The following is a 21035-nucleotide window of genomic DNA, read 5'->3' as shown; positions in this document are numbered from 1 at the left end:
AAGGGAACGCTCCAGCGTCTACCTGCTCATTTAGATTTAATCCACCCTTAACACTCACAGTCACTCTGTTGTCCAAGATCAGGAAAATTTAGAACTAGAAGGAATTTCAAGTGACATTTAGTCACCATCTCGCCACCGCCACCACCACTGCCACCTTCCGGGCCACCCCTACCCCACCACCCAGCACGTCAGGGTGTAACTAGACTCACGCCTGGTGGGCTCCACACAACCTCCTCTGGCCATTGACTCAGATGGTAACATCGTCTGTGACCACGAGGCTCTTACAAATGCCGCCGTTTACACTATGTTCCTCTTTTTCCAATCTGTAGGACACAGAGGACAGCTTTAACCTTAAATCCTTACATTTAACATGCTTTTATAAGACATACACCAATTATTAAAAGTGGTTACCTTTGAGACATGAGGTGATGGAAGACCTCCTATTTTTTTTTTCCACTGTTGTGTGTTTTTTAACCCCGATGCATTATTTCTTCCCTGCCCACCTAGTTCCTACCCCACCAATAAAAGCGGTATTTTAAAAAGCTCTTCATGGAGCATTATTTAATTGCCTCTTTTCTCCAGGCTAAATCCTAGTGTCATCCAGAGGCTGACAACTCCGATTCCTCTGTGGGTCAGACGGGTAACATAAAAGAATGAATAAGGGGAAAGTGGAAGGCAGTGCAGGTGACCCTGACAAACTGCAGAGCACACCTGGCAGAAAGGCATTCAAATCCCAGACTGGGCTGTGGGCCACCGCGCCGCAACCATTCCCCACAAGCGCTGCTGTCCATGCTTTATTTCCTGGTGCTTCAATCTTTCTAAATTAGTAGGTGGAGCCCACAAGACAACGTCTTTGGTTTTGGCCATCAGAGACATGCTATTATCTGTTGCACTGACAGCAATTTTGGTCCCGTGGCAAACACTCGCCAGCACACAGGATTTATACCTGTAGAGACTGATCAGTCCACACCTCCTTGGAGAGGCCATCGGAGCCAAGCAAAGATCTTAGGGAAATGTGACTCACAGACCTCACTCTGCATTGGTTTGGACACCATGGAAACAGGGCACCCCATCCTGAGCAGATGGCACAGCAGACGGCCCCTGTCACGCGGCGCCTGCTATGGCAGATCAGGCCACCTCACCAAGCAAGCTTGCTTCTGTCCAAATGGCACCGAGTCACACTGGTAACTATTTACATGAGTCAAAATCCACCCAGAGGCAGCAGATGGCCAGGCCAGGCTGAGATGGGGGATTGCGGAGGGGGGGAGCGGTGGCTTGGGCTGAGTCAGAGACAGCTCCTCCATGGCACCGACAAATTAAAACATCACTCCCCTTGCTGCCTGCTCCCTCAGCCTGGCTGGAGGCTGGGAAAAGATCAGGCGTGAACAAAGCTGAAAGGATCACAGGCTGATCCCTAGACCCTGAGACAAAATGGCATTGGACAGGCCCATCCCACGCCTAAGGCAACTTCCAGCACACCAGGCCGTTCTTGGCTCTTTGTCGCCTTCAGTGTAGAGCACAGCTAGGCCCAGCTAGCAGAAGGGCCAGATCCAGCCGAGGCAAGCATTTCCACCACAAGACAAGCAACTCCAGAGCACTGGGTTTAACACCACAGCCAAGATACGAGTGATCAGGGGCTCCTGTGTCTTTGTCATCTTTGTCATCTTTATCCTGCACATGGCCCAGGGCTTGTACAAAACAGGCAACCAGAGGCATTTGTTGGGATGAATTGAAAAAGTATGTGACGCAAATCTAACAGAGTGACCTTTGCCTGTGCCTGGGTTTGGGGCGTGGATATTTTTTTAAGGCAGGATGTGGGCTATAGAACATTTTGTGAGCCATCCTGAGCCCCGACAGCACCGGTGAAATTCTGACGTCGTTAGTCCAGGGTGATAACGGGTGTTTCATTTCCTGCTTTGGAATTCTTTCAGTCATAAGACCCTCAGTGTCTCTCCCAGGCCCGCGGCCAAATTTTGAACGGGAATGATACTCATGCACGCCCACATGGACTGCAGCTTTCGTTTGCCAAGTGGAAAGCATTTGAACTTGAAGTATTTTCTTCTTCCTTCTCTTCTCTAGCTCTCCTCCCACCAGGGAGGTTATGGTGCCATTCTGTAGTGACAAATGTCAATGATGGATAGGCCTTGAACGTCAACATCAGTATCAATACCCTGGAGATCAAACTGGGCCAAAGGCCAAGGAGCTGGGAGGCACACCAGGCTCCCCAAATGTGCTTGGACATTAGCACTGGGCACTAGATTAGTGGAGAATCCTTAGAAGCAATGGGTTAGAGGAGTCATGCAAGTTATCAGGAAGAATACATTTTCTGTCCCCAGGTTTATTGGGAACCTCAAAGAAAATGAACAGAGATCGACTGACCCACCAAAACAATTCCTGATACAGAATCATGAATGCTTGGGAATTCTGGACGGTGAAGGGGTGGACTGTGGAGGCTCAGCAATTCAGTCCATAGTCAAAGGCATCAGGGTCGTTCTGAAAATAGAGATTCAAGAAGCCCAGAAAAATGTTCTTATCGATGAGAAGCGCGCAGACTGCGGGGTCCTGCTTCATGGCTTCTATCCAGAGCCGAAGTGCTGGCGTGTGGTTCACACAGCTGCAGGACAGAAAGAAGTGTTAGCTCCTCTGAAGGGGAAAGCGACAGGAGAAGTGGCACGTGTCACGTTTTAGATTTAAGAGATACAAAAAATGGGTTTCTCTAGGCAATCACGTTATCTTAGTGACCTTATTATCAGCTGAGTATGATCACTTTCTGGAGGAAAATCTTATTTTTGGAATACCTGTGAGTGCTTTTGAATTGTAGATGTTGTTGTTGATTTTAACAACTCAGTTACAATACTTGTGGACTGATGGCTCTGGGAAAAGAAGGTACCTGTGCCTCACTGTAAACCCACAAAAAGACAACCCCCTGAAAGACACATTCTTCTGTCTATCTCAGATTTTACATTAGGGGATGTAAAAAAAAAAAGACAGGTAGTTTCCAAAAACACTTTTAAAAAAATGAGTAGACCAATCATCAAACCTTGAAATAATAGAGCTGACTAGGCCCTCTCAAAGATGGATCAGAGAGGTTAGGTCTAGAATATGTCACGTGACTGTCTCTAGATAGAGATGGTTAGTGGAAAATCCAGGAGTAGAGGTGAGGGTTTCTATCTGTGGTTCAATACTCTGTCGCCAGAGGAGACAGGTTTTCGTGATATTTTTGTTGAGTCATAGTTTAAAATATCCAAATATGTTATATCTGATCTTCCCTTGGAGATAGGTGAAGTAGAGAGCACAGGAGATGACTCCTGGGTAACTCAAGCCTGTGCATTATTATGAGGGTACAGACTGGCTCGGCAGGACCAGATTTCCAAATGCTAGAAATGTCCAACACCCCCCAGGCAACTGGCTGGGATTAGAGCAGGTGCCAGCATAACCTCTCCTCTGAGCATCATGGGAACAAAACACGGGTTCTGCCCAGGGACACTACACGGCCTCCCTGAGTTTCCCAGGCAATTTCTTCTACTTTAAACATCCCTACGTGTGTCCATGGTATATGGGTGGCCATTTTATTTGTTTGCTTTAACGTCAGGCAAATACTGCTTTTAAAATCATTTATTTTTTGAAGGATATTCCTATCTGGAGCAGATTTCTCAAGGAACTAAGATGTGAGTAAGATGCATGGTGTCCCCTGGATGACTGAACAGGACCAGGTGCAGAGCCACCAAGGGAGCTGACAAGTCACCAAAACCCTGTGACTGAGACTCTCTCTCCATCTGCTGTCACTACCAGCCTGAGTTTGCATGGGCTGGTGAAGACAGTGGCTTTGATGCACTATGGGAGGTTTTTGGACCCAGGGTCTTATTAGCAGAAATATGGGGAAAGTTTGGGTCCACAGTGGCAGAAGAGCACAGGTGCATTTTGAACAAGGAAACGCATAGTTTAAAACTTGATTTCATTTCATATGCATCGTGAAACGTGTCTCAAAGAGGATAAATGGCACGCAGATCATTTCAACCACTGTTACCCAGTAGGACCCCAGGAATTCATGACCACGTGGTCAAATGTCTTACTCAGCTATTCCATACACATCCAGCCGCTCAAACCAGGGCCAAAAGAGGTAATCAATCATGGATATACAATCTCCACCAAAGAAGATGGTGTTCTGATAGTCAAGAATCTAAAAGTTTAAAAAGAACAAAAGCAAGTTAATTTACTGATCTGCTGGCATAGTTGTAGACCCTAAATACAAATATCAAATTACTTCCCAAAGAGGGAGAACTAAGGCTTTGCTTCTCCTTCCAATTTATTAGGTGAATGCTTCCTCCCTATATCTGAGATTTCCACCACTTCCTTTAGGGTCATACTCCTGGCCACCCCTAGTCAACACTGGGGGGATGGTGTGGCTCATTGGAGAATTTGAGAGGACAGTGGCACAGGCAGAGGAGGCCCAGCCCCTCCCTCTTAGCCTAGAACAGGCTCCTCCTTGTGCTAAACTCTCCATGGACAGCTCAGCCCCTGGGAGCGGGAGGCCCTGCCTCAGGCCAGCACTGCCTATTAATGGGAGGGAAGGGGGCCACATGGGGCAACCCACTTGTTGCAGTTGTGACCCCCACTCTCTAGGATCCACTTTATCAGTAATTAAGGGGATACTGTCGTCTCCATATGTCTTCCCCCTTTGCCATATTTCTCAATCGATTAAAAACTAAGACAGGAAAGAGCAGTGCTATTTAATGGATTCCCTCAAATCCCAACACTGTCTTTCTAGCGTACTTTCCTGTTTATTTGAGCTCTTTGAACTTCACATTTCTTGGCCACTCAACATTATCAACTTTTTGTATTAAATAAAATTTCTCATTCCCAAATGGGACAAATCAACCCAGATAGATAGACTGTAAAGTAAACATATAAACTCTTAACAGATAGACAGCCAAAGACAATTTTTAAAAAGGCATCTGAAAATTTAAAAAGCAAAAGTGCTTAACAGAGATTATTGTTGGGGCAGGTCTTCCCTAAGTATCGTGCCAATTACCTAGTTAAACTGAGCAAATGACTCTCTTTGACCTATATAACTCATAAGCAACTAAATACTTCCCTTGAGCTATAGATCTAGATTCCTATATTCTTTATCTAGATTTCTATATTCCTATCTCTATCACTCAGGCTTGATTCCTCATACTCCTGAGCAGCTGTTGACTCTATGATGTAATCTAGGGCTGTAGTTAAGAAGGTGAGTTCTAGAGCCCGGTCCTATGCTGGGCTCTACCTCCAATTCAACATGGAACACAGGGAAACTTATGTACCTCCTCCTCCTCCAAGCCTCAATTTTCTCATCTGTAAAATGGTGCTGATGTTAGGGCCCACCTCAGAGGTTATGGCAAAGGGTGATGTAATAACGCGTAAATAAATGTACTCTCTTGTGATGAAAAAGCACAGAGACCCCCAAAGCTTACCTCTACAGAAAGCAAATCCACCCCTGACAGAAAGGATGAATGGGATCCCCCACCTACCAACCTTCTCAGATGAGAAAGCAAACCCTATGGCCCTAAAATCTAATTCTTCATTGTCTCCCAGTACGGCACAGAGAAGTCCCCCTGACTGGTTTCCTGGAAGTCTGAAAAAAATGTTAGCTGACATCACTTTGTTCAAAGAAACTAACAGGATGGCACTAAAACAGCAGAATCTGGCCAATGAAAACGCAAAACAGAGACTATTTTCAGTCATGTGTAAAGAAGATCTGATTTACGGAGGAAAGAAACAAATTGTTTAGTTTTTATGGATTCCAGAAAGCCCCAAACTTTATGTTCAGGAATAGAATAATTAGCTCAACTCTTATCACTGACTTTGAAATGCATACCTCCAGCTTATGATTGCCTTCATGGCACAAATCAGAAGCAAATCTAAAGTGCTCGACTCTAGAACATCTGTATAGCTCTTCTGCTTTACAGAGCAGAGGTGACCTTGGGAAAGTACTTGTCCAAACAAACTATGTGGACATTTAATGGGACCCATGATGGGTCCTTTGGTAAAGTGATAAGATATTTTGAAAATAAATAACTGCTTAGTAAGCGATGTTTGTTTAGTATATATTTCTAAAGCTTTCCATTTACTCAAAGTAGGAGTATGCCTTTCAGTATATATGATCTTACAGATATGATCGATTTGTATATAAACACTCATAAAGTAATTCAAGCTCTATCAAGGTACTTTGTATAATAAAAAGTCAAGATGAGCATATGGATGAGGCATCAATTATCTTCTGTCAGCTTCCCCCCAACCCCTGATAAACATATACACATTCCCTAGGACTTTCTTAAATCCAAGTGTGACTTGGGACCACCCCCATCAAAATCCTTGGAGTTCTTGATACAGCCGCAGATTACTGAGCCCTGCCTCAGACAGACATTTCTCTACCAGGTTTTCCTCAGGGCAAGGCTAAAAACCCCAACAGAACACCTGTCTTCTACATCAGCACCTTTGTGCTGCTTTCTCTACAGATACACCCCAATGATGTAGGAGAACATACTGGCCAGGCCTCCTCAATAGAGCTCCCTTCTATGCAAACCTGATACCTTCCAGACATTTGAAATGACTTTTCTCCCTAGAATCATAGAACATCAATACTGGAAGGGCCACCGGAACTCATCTAGTGTGACTCCCCACCCATTTTACCATTTTTTTATACCATGCTCATCACACAAAAGATTAGAGGTGCAGTATAGGAAAAAAAAATGTATAATACAATATTAAATACGAAAAATAAGAAAATGCTAGGATCAGGGAAAATAAAAGAACAGGAGGTCAAAACAAGGAAGGAAAGTGGCATGAAGATATCAAGCCGAGAGTCCTGCAGAGTTCCTTAAAGCTTTCAATTTGACTTGAGTTTCCTGGCAGCCCACGTGGAGAGGAAAGCGGAAAGCATGCTGGTGAGCGGCTTCTTGTCCCTCACGTGGAAGCACAAGAGACTCTCACTTTACATAGGAGGAAACTCCGTCCCAGGGAGGTAGAGGGATTCTCTGGTTAGTGCCAGAGCGAAGTCAAGAACACCATTCTCCTCATTCCCAGACTACTATCAATCCTTGTGTCATTCGACTTCAAACATATATGTATGAGGACTCGAATCACGGAAGCTTCCTCCTCCTTGTGAATTCTTCGCTTGTTATTTAAACTTAAGTAACAGCAAAAAGCTTAGAATCAGCAAACTCGGAAAGCCTCTCCTCCTCTACAGCCAAGGCTGGGCCCAGCTCAGCTCAGCTTCCCTGTGAGAGCTGCCTCCGCCATCCTCCTCTTCCTCACTCTGTCAATCAGGGGCTCAGCCAGAGCACCTGACAGGGAGGTGGGCTGAACACACAGATTCGTGGTGAAAGCGCTTACCAAAATTCTCTCCTTCCTGTTTTATTCCATGGTTAAGAAGGTCTTCAGGCAACTTCCCGAAAATGGTTCTTCTGTGTGCTCAGTTTAAACTAGTCCCTTGCTTGTAGTCAATTAGCACCCCTGACAAATTTGAGGATAGGCAGAGGTAAAAGAAACTGGCAGTCGTATCTTTCCTAAGTGTTTTGTCACCAGAAATGGAATTACGAAGCTGCTGCTATACCTGGCCCCACTTAATAGTGGTTATGTTAATATCCAATGTCATCTTAAAAAAAGCTATTTTGAGTTCTTCCTGTCACCTACCTGCCATACATATAATGACACTGGCTATTCTTAATGTTAAATAGCTTCTCTCACAATAGAATCCCTCACTTTCAGAACTACTGTCCTTGGTATCACCAAGCAAGGTAAAAATAGCCTGCTTAGAGAAGATACTTTTCCTCCAAGGCCCCAGACATCCACCACAAGACCACACATGGGGAGGGAATTGAGGCTCTGGCTTCTAGCCCTTGGGTTTCCTAAAAGTGTTAACACATCTTCAATTCACGCTTAAGAATTGAGACATTTGGGGGGAAACAAACGATTTGATGTTCTAGAATAGAAGGAAATACATTTTAAAATGTTTCTGTTCTCCAGTTCACTGACTACAGAGCGTAACCTTGCTTTTGGAGCGATGAGAAATAGTGTGCAAGCAAATGATGAGGGAAGGACAGTTTGGTATGACCAGGGTACAGTACTTCCAACCCCTGAACGTGAAAAGCCTGGAAGCACCCATCTTTTGCGAGGGCCACTCGCGCTCCCCCAAGTGTCGGAAAGGAGGATCGCGCTAGAGCGCAAGTGGCAGGAACAAGCTACCGGGTTCCCCCTTGTGGCCATCGGTGAGAGGCGCACTGACTGTGCTCCCCCAGGAGGTTCACCATGGGGGAAAATGAAATCCGTAAGATCAAGATCACAAAGGGAAGCGAATCCCAGACTTCCTCAAACCAGGCACTCTAAAAAGGTTCAGTCTACAGTTCTGGACTCTTGGATTCAGCTTCAATAACGCCTTTACATCACTGTCATTTACACTATTGCCAAGAAGTCCTGGCCTCTAACAAGAACAGGCCCCGCATGGTGGCTCACAGCGGGCGCTGCTGTACTTGCTGAAAGAGTAAAGCGGTTTTTCTTGATGAAAATCGTTCTCAGGAAGCCAAACCTCCTCCTCCCTCTCCCCAAAGACACAAAGCCACCTGCCAATAAATCAGCAATCAGGTCCTAACCCAGAAGCAGCAGTAAGGTACTCAACTCCTGCGGAGCAATCTTCGGAGTTCACAAAAGCTAAGGGGAGATGCTCAAGATTTCGAATTACAGGTCCCTGCTACACGGATACACAGCTGAGGCTGAGTCAACGACAGTGAACTGATTCCCTGTAATACAAACCAAGGGCATAGAACAGAGTATAAGTAAGACCTTTTCTCCTATAGGAAGAAGCCTTAGATGTAGTGTCTGGCAAAACACACCCCCTCCTGCTACTCATCACTCAGGACCTGCAGTCCCCTATGAAGATTCAGAATGACACTTGTCAACATTTGGGAATTAAAGGACCACCCTGAAAATTTTATCCTGGAATCCTTTCAACGGGCTTAATACTTTCGTCAAAATACATCTGTAACGCAGCGAGGGTGGGGGAGCCAGTGGAGGGTGGGTGAAAAGATAAATGAATATTTATCAACTCTCTGAAGGCAGAGAAGACTTCCTATGGATAAAAGCAGGAAAGACACAGCACAATATTTTTAAAGGTTATATTTCTATACATACAAAAAAAAGAGAAACCAAATTAAGAGTAACAAAAGAAAACAACAACAAAAAGTGGCCTGAAAACAGGCACATATCCTTTATATATAAGGAACCCTTTAAAAGGAACTGTTACAAAGTAGCAAGAAAAATCAGCAAGGCCTTGACAGACAGATGGGGAACAGACCATTTCCACAAACAGAACACAAAGAGACGGCATACTTGACAGGAGAATCCCCCGCTTCACAGGCAATCAAAGAATACTTATGAAATCAACAGCAAGGAGCAGCTACTGTTTCTTTCCAAAACAGGCAAATATCTTTTTTAATGGAAATCTCTCAACAATGAAAAGGGGATAGATAGGGCAAAGGGCATTTTCATATACTGCTGTTGGCGGGTAAACAGCACAAGTCTTTGGGGAAGGGCACACAGCTCCAGTCTGTAAAGTGTTCATCCCCTTTGATGTGGTCATTCCACTCCTGGAAGTCTAGCCTAAGCACATATTCTAAAACAGAAGAATCACCTTTAATGCAAAGAAGCTGCTCCTGCCTGCAGCGTCATTCATAATGGCAAATGACTAGACCCAATCTAAATACCCCTAATGAATGTGCTGGGTAAATAACTTTATGGTTTATGCATCTAGCAAATTATGCAGAGTGAAAAGTTATTTTTTCCACTTAAAATAATTACACATGTAATAGACAAATGCATTCTCATTATTAAAAATTCAAACACAGAAAACAGTATTAAAGGCAAAACCTCTCCTTCCCTCACCCCTGCCCTTAACCACTTTTCTTTCCCATCCCAATATTAGGAGTTTGACGTGTATCTCTCCAGACGTTTTTCTAGGGTTTACATGTGTGTGTGTATGTGTGTGTGTGTGTGTGTGTGTATCGTTTTGTTTTATTCTAAAAAGTGGGATCATACCATCTGCATTACTGTCTAATTCACTTAAATATTTCCAGGCAATCTTTTCATGTCAGTACACGTGGATCTACCTCATTCCTTTTTAATTTCTCTACAGAATTCCACAAGATAAACATAATTTATTTAACCATTCGCTGTCTAATGTGCATTAAAGTTTATAGTCTTTGCACCATCGCAAATGCTGCTGTTCTAACACACACACACACAAACATACACACACACACACACACACACATATACACACTTATAGAGCTTATAAAAATATGAGGGAAATCCTTATATCATAATGGTAACCAAGTTCCATATACAATACAATTTCAACTACATGATAATATACATAGCAGAAAAGGGCAGAAAACAAAAAAATAATACCAGTGGTTGTTTCTGAGTAGTGGGGTTATAAATTTTTTTCTTAATTTCTATATTTTTATATATTTTCCAAATTTTCTCTAATGAACAAGTATTTATAATGGGAGAAGAGTAAAATTAATTTTAAAGAATAATTATTATTCTATTATTTACATTGTGAGAGAGGGTATAGTGGAAGGTTATTAAAAGAAATACAACAAATATTAGTTTACCTAGAAAGTATCTGTCAGAATTGGACAATGAATGCACTTACCAAACTAGTAACAGCACTCAAACCACTCAACTAGCCATGAGTAGAGGATAACCAGTCCCCTAGTGTGGAAGAATGGTGGTTACAACTAAAAAAATGACATTAGTGGACATGCTAAATTAGTTGGCAAATCCAAGAGAGTTGACAAAATACATCCAACTTGTACACCCATAAAAACTTGTACACCCATGTCCATAGCAGCATTATTCACAATAGACAACAAGTGGAAACAATCCAAGTGTCCATCAGCTGATGAATGGGCAAACAAAATTTGGTGTGTCCATACAATAAAATATTAAGTCATAAGACAGAATAAAGTTACAGTGGCCAAGACATGGAAACAACCAAAGTATTCTTTGGTAGATGATTGGATAAAGAAGATGTGGTAGGGCCGGCCGAGTGGCGCGATGGTTAAGAACTCGCTTGGGATGCCAGAGGGCCGCCAGAGGGCCCCGGTTCGGATCCCACATATGAGGGCCAGTGACACTGCCCTCCACAGCTAAGATGCTGAACAACAGCTCGACCTGGAGCTGGGCTGCTGTGGGTCGCCGGCGACGGCGTAGGCTGCACTCCCTGTGGCAGTGGGTTGCCATGGGCTGCCGTATGTGGCCAGCAGCCAGCGTGAGCGGCCAGCAGCCGCAGTGAGTGGCCGTCCAGAAGCCGGCGACTGATCTGCCTCGCCAGAGAGGAGCGCGGTGATGGTGCCAACTTGGGCCAGTGAAGCAGCAACCTCCACAACTGGATTGAGGAACAAAAGGACAGCAACTTGTCTGTTCCCCTTCCCCCAATTGCCCAGCGCTGTTCCCATCCCCCCAATTCCCCAATTAAAAAAAAAAAAAAGATGTGGTATATACACAATGGAATATTACTTTCCCATAAGAAAAGATGAAATACTGCCATTTGTGATAACATGGATGGATCTTGAGATCATTATGCTAAGTGAAATGAAATAAGTCATAAAGAAAAAGTCAAGATCCATATGACTTCACTCATATGTAGGATATAAAATTGAAGGCAACAAAGGAACAAGACAAGCAAATAAAGAAACAAAAAACTCATAGACAGACAATAGTTTAGCGGTTACCAGGGGGTAAGACGGGAGGGGGGATGGTAGAAGAGGGTAAACGGGGTCAAATACATGGTGATGGAAGGAGAACTGACTCTGGGTAGTGAACATATAATACAATATATAGATGATGTATTATAGAATTGTACACTTGAAACCTATGTAGCTTTGTTGACCATTGTCACCCCAATAAATTTTAATAAAACAAAAGAAGGAATAAAGAATGAACCTTGAAAACATTATGCTAAGTAAAAGAAGCTCAGGAAAGACTAACATTATATGACTCCATTTATATGAAACGTCTAGAACAAGCAAATCCACAGAGACAGAAAGCAAATTGGTGGTTGCCCATGGCTGGGAGGGTTGGGAAGAAATGAGAAGATACTGCTAATGACTAAGGGGTTTCTTTTCAGGATGATAAAAATGTTCTGAAATGAAATAGTGGTGATGATTGCACAACTCTGTGAATATACTAAAAACTACTGAATTGTACACTTGAAAAGGGTGAATTTTATGGCATATGAATTATATCTCAATAAGCTATTATAAAAAATAGCTTGTAACAATGAATTTAGTTTGTAGATGTGTTAAATTAGTTGATAAAAAAATAAATGTAGGGGGCATTTCGTTGGACTCCCCCCTCTCTGTGGATCTGCAGAGAGCTTCTCTCTTGCACTTTTTCTCATGCTTTTGCAATAAAACTGCTGCTGCTTAAATCTTGAAAAATAAATAAATAAACTTAGCGTGTAAATATTTTGCCATATTTACAAGGTTATAGAAAATTATTTTCAGTGAGCAATTAGCCAGATACACACTTTCTTTCCTTCAAGTCTTGGTGACATCAAAGGAGAAACAAACAATTTATAAATAATTTTATTATTGAAATTGATAGAAATCACGACAGAAGAAGAGTAAAACTTAACTAACACCATATAATTTAATTGGGCAAAAGTGTATGCTTTGTGGAGAAATAAAAAGGACAGACTAAAAACTAATATTTATGGATAAAATTTTGAATCAAGAAAATATTTAACTACAGATGCTCCTAGGTGACGTACATATAATTTATGCAAATTTGACCTCATGCAAACTGCTATACGTATGAGGCGTCTAATCAAATTTGGTGATGTGGGAAACTTTGTACAGAAATGCAAAGTAAAACAAACCAGCACAAAGCATGCCAGGGTCTGCCAAGAAATAAAAGCAGAAAGTGTCCTGTGGCCACCAGAAGCTGAAGGTCTCAGTTACAGGGCAGGTTCTCAGTCCCTCAGCATTATTCTAGAGTTATCTATGTTACACCCTTTTCAGTCTCCTTTACTGAGCTCTGATGATGACTTAGTAAGGTTTCAAGCAATAGCCAGAATGTATTGGGTCGTCGGGAAAGTCATGACGCATTTTTGCATTGAAAACCATAGAAAAATACGTCATGACTTTCCGGACAACCCAATAGAATTCATAAGCACAGCAACACTGAATTAGAGCAAAATTCCAAAGCATCAAAAAAATATGGCTAAGTCCTGCCCTTCACTGCACTTGAACTTGATTTGACTGCTTCCACAATGAAAATATTTAGAATGAAGGCACTGGCAAAAAAAAAAAAAAAAAAAAAAGAACTGCTAACGGCGTTGCCACATTCAAAGCCACCAAGATAAAATGAAGGTGGGCTCAGGTGCTATTTTGAAATGGAAAAATCAATGATAAAGCTTAAAATGATGTATGCTGCTTAGACTAATGATTCATAAAAGGCTAGCAAATGGGTTTGAAGACAGACAGTATGGTTAGCAAGGTTATAGGAGGGCATCCCAGTAGTTATAAAACTCATGAAAATGTTCAGAACAGGAAAGCAAGTGGGAAAGTCGCTGCGCTGGTTCAACAATAAAAACAGCAGTAATGTATCTCAAAGAATTGTAAAAATATTATCAAAAGATGTGGTTCTACAGCAACTACAATAAAATCTTTATTTTTGATGAAACTGTACTTTTTAAGAAAAAAATTAAAAAGTCTGGGCATTTTTTTCAAAAGGGGAAAGTGTCAGAGTTTAAGGCTACAAAAAAAGGGGAGCCGTCTGCTCGAGGTTAATAAGGCAGAAGGTGATACACTGCTATCTTGCTGATCCCTCAGAGAGCCTGTGTGCATTTAATATCAATATATTTTGAGCTCACACAAAATCTTGATTGTAAAAAACCACGAGAAAGAATTGCATAAGTCAGGGGACCATCTCTATTAGACTTATTCTGACAAGTTTCAATTTCACTAGAATCTCCTAGAGTCAATCAATATACTAGTATTTAGAGGAATGAATCAAATCATTCACACTCATGGGGCATGTTTCAGATTCTGCTATTGCCTTACTTAAAATTCTTGCTAACAGTTCATTGGACAAAACCCACAGTAAACCTATTAGATAGAGCACTGCTGACTCTTCAGTAGTCCTTAAGTAGCATCTGTGAAAGCTGCCTAAACCTGGGCTAGTTAACAAGTTGTTTCAGGGACTCAGCTACCGAAAATAAAGTGGATATGTGTTATTCAGTGATGTGCTAGAACTGGCCAATGGCCCACATCTCTTCCTAACTCTGAGTTTAGAGACATCACATTGGTAGGTTAAAATCAGCCCTTCATGGGAGTATTTACACCATTGAAATCAGCAAATCCCACAAATCCGGGCGTTTTCCTTCTTCTTTTAGGGAAAGATCATTGTTACGCATTTATCCCTATACCACTGGTTATATTCCTAATCTCTCTGGTTAAGCAGTGGCCACAAAGATAAAACACTTTCAATTCTTGTTCTTATGATTGATGCATTTTGTGGCTCTGTCAAGTGTTTTCACCTCCTCTGTTTATCCCTAACTTCAACAAAAAGAGCTATTATTCTTCAATCTGCAGAGTAGGGATAGTACCATCTACCTGACAGGGTTGCTGGAAAGACTGAATGAGGTCGGGTGTGCAAAGCACCCGCAGCATGAAGCGTGGCACAAAAAAGCAGGCTCACATCCCTCAGCAGAGCCCCAACTAAAGAACTGTGGCCCCATCATGTGATACATTTATTTAGCAATCTGTCATTTACAAAGGTCACTCATCATCCACATGCACAGTAGGAGGGAGACAGGTCAAAATGTATTTTCAATTATCTTTGAATTCAAAGGGTTTTGTTTCCCGGCTCCTTTCCCTGACCCAGCATTTGTCTGTAAGAAAACCAGGCATGATGGAATCAGTTCAGCTAATCTTTGAAATAAAAACCTTAAAAATTCTCTATGCACAAGAGCTTTAAAACTTCTTTTGGAAAGCAGCAGCCCCCCTGCTCCCCCAAATGCTATCTTATTCGATGTTTTGTTAAACACAGTGTCAAAAGCAGAGCTGTTCTGGGTGAAGCGACATCTAGAACCACCAACTGAGGTGAACCCAGGGGCTCTGAGAACACACTTTTCAAAAACACTTCCTTGTTCTATAAGTGTGGAAACTAAGGCACAGAGAGATCCAGGACCTTGCTCAAGGTTCTGGAACTGGGTAAAGCAAAGCCAAGGATCCAAGACTCTTCCCACCGTGTCACACTGCCTCCTCAGAATCAAGACCACAATTTTTGCTCTCCGGACCAAAGGTTGGCATTTCTTACACATGACTATTCATCATCCATAAATACTGCAACTGTACAAATCGAAGACAGGCGGCTGGAAGTGTAAATAAATTTAATCTGCTTCCACTTGACAAAGGTCAAATGGAAGAATATTAATAATCAGCCTTCTCTTAAGGGAATAAAAATAGCATTCTCTGGCTGCCAACAGTTACAAACCACCCATATCAGTTTCTAAAACAAAGATAAAGGAAATCAAAGAACCACCTTCTAGGCCGGCTGAGTGGCTCAGTTGGTTAAGAGTTGGCTTAAGAGCTCAAGGTCTGAGCAACAGGGCTGCTGGTTCGATTCCCACATGGGCCAGTGACGCTGCGCCCAAGCTGAGCTGTCGCTGAGCTGCCAGCGGGTGGCAGGATGGCTCAGCTGGTGTAACAACAAGATTACCTGTTCGACGGTGGGCTATGCCCACCCGCAAATAAGATTGAATTTGGCACCTTGATCTGAGCTGCCACTCAGATGCTCAGTGGATAGAGCGTGCACTCTTAACAACAAGGCTTCTGGGTTCAACTCCCACATGGGATGGTGGCTATGCCCACTGGCAACTAAGATGAACACAACACCTTGATCTTAGAGGCCATGAGCTGCCAACAGGCAGCCATATGGCAATGGCACCCTCCACAATGAAGACTGAAGAACAACAACTTGGCTGTTCTCCTCCCCCAATTCCCCAATAAAATCTTAAAAAAAGAACCACCCTCTAGATTATTCTAGAGGTAAGGGGTAAGTAGCCGTAGCCCTATCTCTGCTAGGTTAACAAAGAAAGGATCTGCTGGCAGAGACTGCTCCTTGCCCACCCATACCCATTTTTCCCTTCTTTCTTAATTACAGAAACTTAATTTTATTCAGGGTGTCCCACCTAAAAGAATAAATTTCCCGGCCTCCCCTGCAGATAGTTATGACCCTACAATTAAGTTCTGTGCAATGAGATTTAAGTAGTCATTGGGTAGGACTTCTGGGAAGCTCTTTGAAGGGGCATAGCCTTTTGTCATTTTTCTTTTCTGTTCTTTCTACAACCTGGAACTTGGATGTGATGGCTACAATTCCAGCAGCTATCTTGTCATTTTGAGGCTAAAAGCCTTGCACTAATGATGACAGAACAGAAAGAGTGAAAAAGTCTTGGTCTCTGATAACTTCATGAAGAAATCATCAAAACAGCCCTGAACTGCCCTACCTTTAACTTTTTTTTTTTTTAATGTTGAGTTTGCCTTTTTTAAAAAAAAGATTTTATTGGGGAATTGGGGAGGGGAACAGCGCTGGGGAATCTGGGGAAGGGGAACAGACAAGTTGCTGTCCTTTTGTTCTTCAGTCTAGTTGTGGAAGACGTTGCTTCACTGGCCCATGTTGGTATTATCATTGCGCTCTTCCCAGGTGAGGCAGATAGGTCACCAGCCTCTGGACGGCCGCTCACGGCGGCTCTTGGCAGCTCACACCGGCTGCCAGCAGCTCACACTGGCTGCCAGCCACACATGGTGGCTTATGGCAGCCCACTGTGGGAGGGGCTGCAGCCTACACCATTGCCAGCGACTCACAGCATCCCAGCTCCAGGTTTAGCTGTTGTTCACCATCTTAGCTGTAGAGGGCAGTGTCACTGGCCCTCATGTGGGATTCGAGCCGGGGCCCTGCTGCACAGAGCTGGCGTCCCAAGCCAGCTCTTAACCAACGCGCCACTTGGCTGGCCCTAGCTTTTATGTGAGAGAATAAACCCTTATACAGTAAATTTACAGTAGTTAGGTCCCTTTTTCTAGCAGCCAAACACAACCCGTAACAGATACAGACCTGGGTCTCACTGGCAGAAGCTACAGAAGCTGTGCCAGAGAGAGATATGTAAGGAATGTGGTGGCTCCAGGAAAGGAAGAAATGCCCTCCCCTACTCCTTGCCAGATTTTCAAAAATAATTCCAAAACAGGGTAGTGGAGGGCAAGCTCCCACACATTTCAATCAGATGGCTAGTAGCTAAAATTATTAAAGTCAGGCAGAAAGAATAAGCCTGTGAAAGCAGAGGGTGCCAGGGTAGCCAGGTTAGCGACCCTGCATCTCTTTTTCCACTGGGTCTAAGCAAAAGAGGGTCCCCCTTTTGTACCTCTTCAAAATTGCAGAATTCCTGACGAAGGGATAGCTTCAAAGCAGTGCAGTCTCTCCCACATTTCAATGCTACCAGACACTCCTTGGTCAAACGTGGGATCTAATCAAAGGACACAGGTTTCTTAGTGGAGAAGTCAGCAGAACTCCATGTTCCTGCTCTGCCTAAAAATGCAGCCAAAGCTTTGTCACTCCAGCTTAACAGGCCAACACCCACATCCAGGCTCCCCAGCTCCCTCTGAGGGGCATCTCTGTGGTTCCAAGAATCCACTTGTCATAGCACCCTGATAAAACAAGGAGCTTTAAAAGGGGCTCTCCAGTGCTCCTTCCTTGATCAGCTACTTCCATGATGTACAATCTTAGGCAGGCACTTACCTTAGTGGTCTCATCTAGAAAATTGATACAGTAATAGCACCTGCCTTAAAGGGAAGTTGGAAGTATGACACGAATTAACCTTCATAACACAGTGAGGAGAGTGCTTGGTATATCATAGGTACTCAATAGATGTCAGTTATTTTTTATTTCATTTCAAAGAGAACTATCTTGAAATTTCTCCATCATTTTTTTCTCCCATTCTCAACAGGTGCCCCCTTTTCACACTTTACATTTCCTGGACAGTTAGCACTCCTGCTCTGCATAAAGAGCAATCCCTTTCCACTCATTACCTTCTTTACACCCTGGAAAGCTTAGAAATATTCCCTTTAAAGCACCACCACTTTTCAGCTCTTTCAAAATTCCTATCTCAAGTCACACAGTCGTAATTATGTCATAGCCATACCTCTTGAGGCTGCAAGTTCAAATGCAAAAATCCCTATCAGGGAGGCTTTTAACCTTTAAGATCGGAGGTGATAGCCCTACTACCCTGTTCCCCCGAAAATAAGACCTAGCCGGAAAATAATCTGTAGCGTGATTTTAGCCAAAATATGGCACCTTGGCATACTGAATATTTTAAACTGAAGGAGTTGTGGAAAAGGCACCCTTCTCCCTGAAACAGGTCATAAAACCCTCATGTGAGGGGTGCATGCCCTCCATATCCTGGAGGAATCATGCTACGGCTTAGTCTCCGGCTAGGTCTAATTTTCGGGGAAACACGATATAATTCCATACCAGTTATCCTCCAAGGCACACATAGTATTAAAAGAAAACAATGTCACCAATGCTTCGGCTTTTAAAATGGACTGAAGTTTGGGATAGAAATACAAAGTAAAATAGAGTGTGTCTTTTTTAAAAATTGGACATACCTTATAGAATAATTCCAGTAACATCTTTTGTCGAGCTCGCTCATAAGGGTCATATGGACACAGCTTCTTTCCGGGATAAGCATCATCCAGGTACTCACAAGCGATGACAGATCCGTAGATCAGTTGACATTTGCTGTTTTCTAGGACAGGAATTTGGCCAAAAGGGTGCTTTGTATAGTACCATTCAGGCTTGTTTCTCAGGTTAATGTTGATAACTTCATGTCTTAAAAAGCAAAGGGAAAACAAGACAGAACAAAAATGAGGGGCTTATGCAGGGAGACGCTCATCTTGAAAGCAGAAGTAATCAATTTGTGAAATGGAAATTTGCAATCCGTTTTCTAAGGTCTCTTACAAAGAAAAATACATAACAACATCATTGTCTTCATTCCTACAGTAAAATGTGCTAAACGTTTTTCTATGCCTTATCTCATTTGTTCCTGGATTCCTGGCTCCAAGAGGTTGAATCTCCTGCCCAATATCACCACTAGGAAGGAGCACAGCTAGTATCAGGTCCAGGAAATCTGACTCAGCTCAAATGCTTAACCACCGCACTACAGTTTCATACATTTTAAAGCTTGAAAATACATATCTGCTATTAACAGGTCATAAGAGAATATGGTAAATGTTAGCAGCTACGAGCACAAATTCTGGCATCAGACTGGGTGAGGTCTGGACTGTCTAGCTTGTGACCTTGGTCGAATTCCTCAGTGTCCTTAACTGTAAAATTGGGGGTAATAAATGTACCCATATCTTGGCATCATTGTGAGGATCAAATAAGTGAATATGTACAAAATGCTTAGGACATTGCCTAGCGCATAAGCATACAGTAATGTTTTTATTCTTCTTAATTTTTATTAAAGGTTCAAGCCTATAAAGTTACCAGAGGCAATCACATGTTTAAAAAGAGTAAAGGAAACAAATGAGAATATTTTTTGCTTAGTCAAGGAGATTGTCTTAAAGCCTAAAGCAGTGGTTTTCAACTGGGAGTGATCTTGCCCTGTTCCCCCGGGACATTTATGGTTGTCACAATGGAGGAAGAGAGGATTCAACTGCCATGTAATGGGGTAGAAGCCAGGGATGCTGCTAAATATCCAAGAATGCACAGGAAAGTACCCCTCCACATACACATACATACACACACACACATACACACACACACACACCCCAATAGTGCCAAGGTTGAGAAACCCTGCCCTAAAGCAATATTTACATGAGTTTATAAACTGCCAATTTGTCACTATGGGTAAAAATCAGGCTATAGTTATTTTAAAATACGCAGCCTTAGGGCCAATTAGAATTGAGCAAGAGGAAAGAATCTGGAAATATATGCTATATACAACACTCAACAAAGCAGAATTACATAATTGTATTGAAAATGTTTCTGTATTAGCCTTTGTAGTTCTCTGCCGTGAATCTGAAACTCTGAAGCCATCCCATCATGATGAACTCTCCAAGACTAGAGTCAAAAGCCTGCAGTAACACACTCTCAACACTTAGCTTAGGGGCCAGATGCAGCACGCAGTCTTTGCCATCCCAGCAAAGGTGCTCTGCCTTCCAAAGTCATGCCTGAAAGACTTAGACTTGCAAAATTCCTCCTGGAAGGCTACGTACCCATTTCCTCAGGTATGTCAGAACCTTCAAGACACCTCTTACTTGATAGCAGTTCCTTCTATTTCATTGTTTGGAACTATTTGTTCATTCATTCAAAAATACGTTTAAGCACCTACTATGCACCAGGCTCTCTTCTAACCCATGGGAGAAAAAAAAAAAAAGACAAAGTCCCTAGTCCCTACCATGAAGAACTTACATTTAGGGGAAAGGGGAGGAGGAAAGAGGAATAAACAAATCAGAAAATGTTGTGCAGGTAAGCACAATAAAGACAGAGAACAGAGTTGCTCTGAAGGTGCCTGGGGTGGAGGTGGGGCTACATTCAATGGAGGCCTTGGTAGCCTTAGCTGTGCCCTCCCTTCCCAAGCATTACTAGAGGGAACCAGCTCACCACAGCCATCATTCATTTAGGACAACTGAGTTGTCCTAAAAGTTTCCTGCACGGACACAACTCTGCATTTTAGGACCGCCTGCTAAAGATCGCGCCCTTTTTTAACCATTTACTGGCTTTGCCTCAGACAAAAAGGACAGAACGCCTCCAGATTTTAAACATCACCCACACACCCCGCGCGCCTCTAGGGCGCAGACCTGCCGCTTTTCACCTGATGCCTTTGGCCCGGAGGACGAGGCGCGTCCTGTGTGCATAAGGGCAGAACCTCATGCTGTAGATGCGGATCAGGCCCTCTGGAACCGGCCCTGGAAAGATGCTTCCTGCGGGGGGGG

At 43.0% G+C, this 21035-nt stretch overlaps 1 protein-coding gene across 1 annotated transcript in view; it reads right to left on the bottom strand.

Annotated features, from left to right (window-relative positions):
• Nucleotides 1-2318: 2318 nt before the first annotated feature.
• The window catches only part of LOC109379590 (glutathione S-transferase omega-2-like), a 19147-nt gene continuing 430 nt past the window's right edge, over nucleotides 2319-21035 (bottom strand). Inside the window, exons 2-6 of the mRNA XM_019636257.1 lie at nucleotides 20915-21023; nucleotides 18705-18927; nucleotides 17465-17566; nucleotides 4074-4180; nucleotides 2319-2614 (exon numbers count right to left, since the gene is read on the bottom strand). Of these exons, the coding sequence (XP_019491802.1) occupies nucleotides 2455-2614; nucleotides 4074-4180; nucleotides 17465-17566; nucleotides 18705-18927; nucleotides 20915-21023 (701 nt within the window). The 3' untranslated portion in view covers nucleotides 2319-2454. The remainder of the gene's footprint in view (nucleotides 2615-4073; nucleotides 4181-17464; nucleotides 17567-18704; nucleotides 18928-20914; nucleotides 21024-21035) is intronic.

The sequence above is a fragment of the Hipposideros armiger genome, unplaced genomic scaffold (genome assembly GCF_001890085.2).
Source record: "Hipposideros armiger isolate ML-2016 unplaced genomic scaffold, ASM189008v1 scaffold_28, whole genome shotgun sequence".
Lineage (NCBI taxonomy): Eukaryota > Metazoa > Chordata > Mammalia > Chiroptera > Hipposideridae > Hipposideros > Hipposideros armiger.
The sequence above is the reverse complement of the archived record's forward strand: the minus strand, read 5'-3'. Positions and strand labels throughout refer to the sequence as shown.